The 7714-nt window shown below is 47.5% G+C and overlaps 1 protein-coding gene across 1 annotated transcript in view; it reads left to right on the forward strand.

Moving 5' to 3' along the window:
* Positions 1 to 805: 805 nt before the first annotated feature.
* The window catches only part of PRDM11 (PR domain containing 11), a 25812-nt gene continuing 18903 nt past the window's right edge, over positions 806 to 7714 (forward strand). The window contains exons 1-4 of the mRNA XM_009895628.1: positions 806 to 921; positions 1471 to 1574; positions 2473 to 2735; positions 3727 to 3794. Of these exons, the coding sequence (XP_009893930.1) occupies positions 806 to 921; positions 1471 to 1574; positions 2473 to 2735; positions 3727 to 3794 (551 nt within the window). The remainder of the gene's footprint in view (positions 922 to 1470; positions 1575 to 2472; positions 2736 to 3726; positions 3795 to 7714) is intronic.

A 7714-nucleotide genomic window follows, 5' to 3' on the forward strand; every position in this document is an offset into this window, starting at 1 on the left:
TCACCATATCAATATTTTCTCTTCAGCATTGTCCCATGGCAGGGGGAGGAGGGAAGTATTATTGTTTTGAAGCTTGCTGTCTTTAGACATTATTAAGTGGTTCCTGGCTCTTGCGTTGACCTGAGGGAGAAACGTTTTCACTAGAGTGGTTTGTGTGCCAGAAGGGTGGTGGTAGCTCAGCTCCGGTCATCGCAAAGGTCAGGAAGATAGAGAGCATGACTTGTGCAGTTTTGGTAGAGTCCGGCAGGGCACTGTAGGCACTTACCTGTTTGTCAGAGGTGTCCAGAGCACAGGGAAAGCTCCATCTGCAGGGGTGTAATACACCGCACTGTTCACAGACGGAGGCTGGCATATGTTGTATTTGTAGGTCGTGGTTCATGCCAACACCTGCATTCCTCTTTCTTGGCATTCTGCCCCCAAAGCCCTGCTCTGAGGTAATGGTGCTCCGCGTTTCCGTAACACATCCCACCTATCAGTCTGAAGTTCCACGCACAATGTTTTTTTTGTGGGCGCTGTGGAGCATAGTTCAGATTCCCTGTGCCTCAGTTTGCTCCATGGTGTCTCATGGTCTTCACCTGCCCTGCGACTCAACTGCTCTTTCCTCCCCAGCGTGGGAAGGGGTTTCCACCTACATGCGCATGTAGGTGCCCCGGTGTGTGATGGCAGCTCTTGGTGCTGGGAGGCAGCCTGCTCTGCGGGCTGTGTCCTGGCCTGGGGGAGGAAGACTCTGGTTCCTGGGCGAGGAAAGTTGTGATTTTCCTGGATGCTCATTTTTCTCCTCTTTTCCTTCATTCTTTTTCAGAACATGAGTGAAAACTTGAAGGACTGTTTGATCCAGACCCAGGCTTCCTTAGGGGAGATGGTGACGATAAAAACAGAGGCCTGCTCTCCGCGCCGGGACCAGGAGTATGGACAGCCTTGGTATGCAGCTGAGCTTTGGTCCGACGCACTCCAACCCCTTTCTCTCCACATCTCCCCCAGCTTAAAGTTGGTCTTGAGGGATATACTTGAACTTCTCAAAGATATTAAAACCTTCCCTTGTGAGGTCTGCCTTGAGAGGTGTGGCAGGGATGGTCACCCACTTATGTGATATTGCACGTGTATGCTGGTTCACAGCAGTCCTTGCAGTGCTGGAGTGCGTTGCGGGCGATGCCTTTGAGCAGCACACTTCCCAGGCTGCAGCAGAGCAGCGCTGCCTCTCTGCTGGTGGGAGCCCCCTCTGCCATTCCCCTGCCCCTGGTGGGGGACGTGCCAGGAACGTGCCACGTGTGGAGGTGCTCTAGCTGAAGCCACTACCTGCTGTAGGCTTTAGGCTGAAGCCATCTCAGGTATGAGCTTTTGGAAGGTTGGATGGCAAGTTGAGGTGTGGGGACTAAGAGAGTTGGTCAGGCCCCATTGCCTCTGCTCCTCTCTGTGCATAGTCCCAAAATCTTGGTGGGTTAATGTCATCTTCTGTTGTTCCCTCCCCAGCTCTGGCAGGCCTGATCCGCAGTCCATGGAGGTGGAGCCCAAGAAACTGAAAGGGAAACGGGATTTGATCATGACCAAGAGCTTTCAGCAAGTGGATTTCTGGTGTAAGTGTCTTGTGAGTGAAGGGAAAAGCAACTCCACCGCTTGTATAGACTTCGATCTTTCCTAGTAAGCGCCCTGCTGGTTTGGGGCAGGAAGCAGGGAAGGAAAAAGCCAGGGACAAATCTGCATGCTCTCCTGAAATGAGCGGCACATTTGCTAGGGAAGCTGTTGCACAAAAGCAGCTTGTCCATCGTGGGGCTATGCAGCTGTAGGGAGGTAGGGGGAAAGTGTGCTGGAAGCATGAAAACGCACATGGGAGAACCCCAAGAATCTGCAAAGCTCAGAGGCATGAATGCAGAAACTGCAGAGGGACAATTTTCCCATATTCTGGGAAAGAAAACAGGCACCAGTTATGTTGGCATACTTACAAAATAGCAAATTGTAGGCCTGAGTCCTTGCCTGGCCACAGGGCAAATGCCTGGGGATGCTGTCTCTCTCCCAAGCACAGAATGAAGGCTGTATGACGATGGTATTTGTTTTCAGGGGTTTTGTTTTAATTCCCTTCTGGTGTGTGGGGAAATCGACCCTTGAGGACAGTACTGCTAATCAGTGACGTGCAAACAGCTCTCAACCTCTGTCTCAGCAGACTGTGACGTGGCGCGTAGCTGTCGATGGTGAATCTCTGTAGGGTACCAGGGCTCAAGCAAGCACAGGCGTTGGTTGGGCAGGTGTGGGTTGGGGCAGAACCCTTCTTGAGAGATGTGTGTCAAAACAAGTAAGCAACCGGTGAAGCATCTGCACGTGTGGAGGCCAGGCTTTGGGGAAGGGGCTCGGCCAGGCCAGTGGGAGGACAGGGAGCTGGGACATGCTGTCCTGAGCACTGTGTGTCCTACAAACTGCGTGAGCCCTTACGAGTATCATGTCTTCTTAAGCTCACCCCTGCTCCTCTCGCACCCGCAGTCTGCGAGTCCTGCCAGGAGTACTTCGTGGATGAGTGCCCGAACCACGGCCCCCCAGTGTTCGTGTCTGACACCCCAGTGCCCGTTGGCATCCCAGACCGGGCAGCGCTGACCATCCCGCCTGGAATGGAGGTGGTGAAAGAGCCCAATGGGGAGAATGACGTGCGCTGTATGAACGAGGTGATCCCCAAAGGTCACATCTTCGGGCCGTACGAGGGACAGATCTCTAGCCAGGACAAGTCTGCAGGATTCTTCTCGTGGCTGGTGAGTGACATGTCTCCCTAACAAAGTGACATCCCAACCATGCAGCTCAGAGCTGGGGGACTCACAGGCCTGTGGAGCCAGACCTTAGCCATCTTCCTCTTTTTCTGAAGATCTTCCACTGACGCACATGGGCAGTGGGCAGACATCGGCCCACCATAATTATTAGTGACTTAAGGGTATAGATACATGAAAGGAGATCAGATGCCATGGCACCCGAATACACTTCACAGCTGTGGGAAGCAGAGTTTGCCTCTCCTCTCCCTCTTGCTATGTTTTTCCATCTCCACTCAACCTCAAGGACTCCTCCAGTACCTATCTCTGCTCTGGTGATCATTTTTAGTGTAGAGGAAAGATTGTATCTAGAGATTGAACACCTCTCTCATGAGCCTCCAGCATGCCCTCCCAGTCCGCTTGAACAGAGCAGGTGGTCTACGGGGCCGGGAAAGAGGAGATTCAGTCCATCAGGAACTGATGTACGTGCAGACTCCAGCACCAAACCCCATCTTTTTTTGGCCTAGTACTACAGGCCTCGGTTAGCCTACAAGATAGAGATGTCACTGGATCGACGGATATTATTTATTACGAGAAATGAAATGTGGGAATTGAGTTTTAGTTGGGGAAAAAATTTTAAGAGCTGCTGATATGAAATGCTGCTCACGCTTTTCTGTCTGTAAAATAAATGTGTGTCTCAAACCTGCCCTGAAAGGGAAGTTAATTTTTTATATCTCGGGACTGTTAACAGTTTTGTCAGGTGGATCCATAGTTCCGTGCTATGGGTATTTGTACCTAGGAAAATGCCTCTTAGTCAGTTCAGAGCCTCCACACAAATATCCAGGGCAGCAGTCTGCACTACTAGGAGAGCTGAGATTCATGTCATAGAGTTTCATGTCTTGACTTGAGGCTGGAACTGAAGCAGTGATTTGAGAATCTTAGACTTTCTCCTGTCTGGACCAGCTAGTTGACATGCTTCACCTGTTCTCTTGTTCTGCAGATTGTTGATAAGAACAACCGCTACAAATCCATCGATGGGACAGATGAAACCAAAGCAAACTGGATGAGGTGAGTCCAGTTCTCTTTTGCTTTCATTTTTGGGGCTCTGTATTCCAGAGAGAGGCCATCAAACACTCTTCATTGGTTTGTGTGACAGAAAAAAAAAACCAACAAAATGCCACAGCCCCTCCTGTAAAGGGTGTGCTTGTGCTCTTTCAGTATTTACTGCGATGAGAATCCTTTGGAGTCAGATTCAGTGAAAGGGACTAAAACAAGGATGTGTGTATGGAGGATGGCTATTTTCTGGAACGAGAACAAATGATAAAGATGATCCTGTTTATCCACTCTTACAAACACTGAGAGGTCTCACTCCATTATTATTTTTTTTTTTTTACTTTATGTTCAAATATTTGCAAAATGCTTTGCATTATCCCCAAGTTAACATTTAATGATGTTTGGGGTTTTTTGTCCTTTCCCATTTGACAGACATTGAAAGAGGTGCCTTTGTTTGGTTGGTTGTTTTTATTTTCTGGGTTTCACTTAACAATTGTCTGTGGTAGCTGTCACTGGTAGTGTCAGCGTTACTGTGTTAGGAGAAACACGGACTGAGTTGCTGCGGCTCTGAACGCAGAAATGATGCGTGCGCTTGTGCTCCCTCTGCCGGTCCCGGGACTCAACAGAGCAGAACCCAAATGCCAGTCAGTTTGTTAGCTGCAGCAGTAAGGGAACATGCTTAACCATGATGCAGTGCTTCAAGTATTGGCATATATCTGCAAAATGTAGGTCACACTTGCAGCCTCCTGAGGTGGAGGCAAAGCACTGAAGTGCCTCATGCCTATGGTGAGTCACCGGAACGGGACATCACTGCATACTGTGGCTCATCCCACATTAGGACCAATCCTGCTTGCAGAAATGAATTTTGGAAGCAGTTGTTGTCAAGAAGGCATTTCATACAAGAGTAAAGCAGCGTGGGAGTTAACTGGTTTGTTGGCCTGGATGTCTAGGATTTTCAGTTGTCACTCAGGAAAGGAGGAGAGAGCGTGAAGTAGAAGCAGATGCAAGACTGGTCAAAGCTGGTTGCACTGCTTTTGCTCCATTTGAGTCTTCATGTGGATAGCAGCTGTTCTGACACTTACGTTTGTAAAGTTCAGCAAAGGATCTAATTTTTCTGTAAGAATTCCAGCTGTTACGCTTGTTCACTAGTGGATGAGAGAAAATGCTAGACGTGGTCTGAGCCTGGAGCTGTCACTCCAAAAAGAAGCAGTGGTACAGTAGACAGATAGGTAGGGGAACATATATCTTCAAGTAAAGAATGCAAAGTTCAAAAATCAGAATGAGATTTTGCTGCTTAAATCTGGATCTTTAAGTGATCTGGATGACAGTGGAACTGGGGGAAAACACAGTCTCGGAAAGCAAAAATCCTATGATGAACTCTTCTTCCTAGTGACATGAACATAAGCCTGATGTCTGGCTTTAAATGGGCACTACTTATGGTTCTAGCACCAAAGAACAGAATGTTCTTGCCTAAACTTGGATTTGCCATGGTTAAGACTCCAGATGAGTGTGGTCTGGGCTATTCCATAGAGCCTTGAAAGGCAAGGAGGTTATGATTTTGTGGAAAGGGGATGTTTGCAATTCTTCTGGGGAAGGGTGTGTGAAAGGACTTGTGCAGGCTATGCCAGTCTTACTGATCTTTCTGTTTTTACTCTTGAAAATTGCTTTTAATAGCAGTATTATGTAGTCTGACTGACAGTTCAAGTGGAGATGGTAGTCCTCAAAAAGCCTTGGTTTTGCTTGTTAGCAGCTTCCAAACAGAGGTACACTTGGTGTCCTGTGCTAGGACATTACCTATCACGGGGATTACCCACAGAAACCGTACTTCCAGGACGCTGTAGACAGCGCTCTTTTTGTTTTTCAGATGGTGCTCTTTGCCATCACTCACAGATGGAGTGCTTTGCAAAGCAGATCTCCTCACCCTCTGGGTAGGTGGGTATGGCATGGGGAGGGCAGCTTGGGCTGACTCCTCTCTCTTCTTGTAGATCTGGCTATTGTTTTTGTTGTTTGACTACCACATCTGAGTCCATTTTCATGTTCCCAATGAGGACAATGTGTACACTGCAGCACTTGCTGGTTTAATTTCAGGTGGCTGTTTACCCAGGGCAGTGAATGACAGGGAGGAAGGAGTGTGAAGCGTAGCGAATGGCATGGCAATGGTAACATCCTCTTGCCTTTTCCCTCCATGGTCAGTTAGTCAAGACAAACTCCTGATGCTTGGGAGCATGTTCTCCTAAGCGGGCCGCTGGCACAAGAATAATGCAGCCTTCGTCTCTGTGCAGAGTAAAGCGCTGTTGTTTCCAGTCCTTCATGGAACTCCATGACTTTGACCTGCAGGGTTGTGTGCAAATCTCTTCCTCTGTTTTAATTTTTCTGGGGGCTCAGGGTGACCAATTACCGTGGATCGCAGCAAATCTCAGGCGAAACTGCTGCTCTCTCGGACACAAACCATATACTGCTGCTTATGAGAGTTCTTGGGGCTTCTGAAGGATTGTGCAGAACCAACTGTTGTTCCTGGTTACTTCTGAAGAATTTCTGTTATTCAGTTGTTGGGGACCTTTTAGAAAAAATGGATTTGACCAAAACATGAAAGTAATTCAGAAAGTCCAGGAAACATCCTTGTATGTGTGTATCACTTGGCCCAGACTGAGATACAGGATAGGGACTACCAGCAAATTGTGGTGCCTAACCAAATTGTTGAAGTGTCTCATGTGTAAGGGTTTCCAGGCTAGTTTTGGCATTTATAGTCTCTATCCTGTCTTACATGTGAGAACCTGAGTTCTCAGGCTTTTGGCACAGTTCAAATTCATCCTTTACCTCAGCCCATGTTAAAAGGCTGGTGCAAGACTTCCTCACTTCTTTCTCCTTTGCTTTCCTCTCTGCCCCCTTTCCCCTTTAAATATAGTAACAAAGATGTCATGGGGAGCAAGACTGTTCTGTAAGCCTTCCTGTTTCTCCTTATAATGGAGATCTCTGCGATTTGGTCTTTATACAATAACAGAGCTTGGAAGAGAGCTCTGGTCAGGCACTCCCAATGGCCTGCTCAAAGCAGGACCAACTTAGATCAGTAGATCTTTTAAGTACTGAGCTGCTGTTTTGACTTTACAGGACCTCTTAAAAATACAAAGTTAAAAAAAGTCGGGGTTACCGTGTCTGCCCATGTATTCAGGCAGAGTAAAAGCCACCAGCCTATGTACAAGTCATTTTGCTGAACTTAATAAACTGGTCTCTGTTACCTTGTGGCAAGTGGAGCAAATGTTCTTATGCATTACAGACTGAAAATTATGCAGAGCAAAGGGATCCTGTTAAAAAAAAAAAAAAAAAAAATTGCCCCAAGGCTCTGAAGTGGTTATGTGCTTGCTACTTAGAGGCCAAGAAAAGTGGAGTCAGTTGATATCTCTGTGAGGTGATCATTAAGTGCCCACTGTTCACATAGTTTACAACATCACATGTGTTTTTTAAAGAAATAGCTGTGTACAGTGTTGCACTTTCAGACTGACCTGGGCTGAGGTGCGAGTTTGCAGCCCCACAGCTGGGGCTCCCCTGGGGCGTGCTAAAACCCACACCCCATCCCCAGAGATACTTCCAAATATCAGTGACAGCTCTCAGGGACATCCTGCATGCTAGAGGAAATGCACGAGGGGAAAAAGGTCTCTCTGTCAGTAATACTGTCTGCATTTTTATAAGGAGGAGGTTAATGTGCCTGCTGGGAACCTAACGTTAATTGAATTCGTGATTAAAACTCATTACTTTTTGCGTGGTGAGTTTGCTTTTGGAATACTTAAGTTATCTTAAATAGTTTTAACCCAAGTCATGCTGGAGCAAATAAGGGGAAATCCTGAAATCTGAATATCCAGGTCTGCCACAGGTTGTCCTAAATACACTTCATGGGATACCCTATCTGGGGAGAGCAAAAAGGGGCTGTAATTCCCCAT

Source organism: Charadrius vociferus, unplaced genomic scaffold (genome assembly GCF_000708025.1).
Source record: "Charadrius vociferus isolate BGI_N301 unplaced genomic scaffold, ASM70802v2 scaffold111, whole genome shotgun sequence".
In the NCBI taxonomy this organism is placed as follows: domain Eukaryota; kingdom Metazoa; phylum Chordata; class Aves; order Charadriiformes; family Charadriidae; genus Charadrius; species Charadrius vociferus.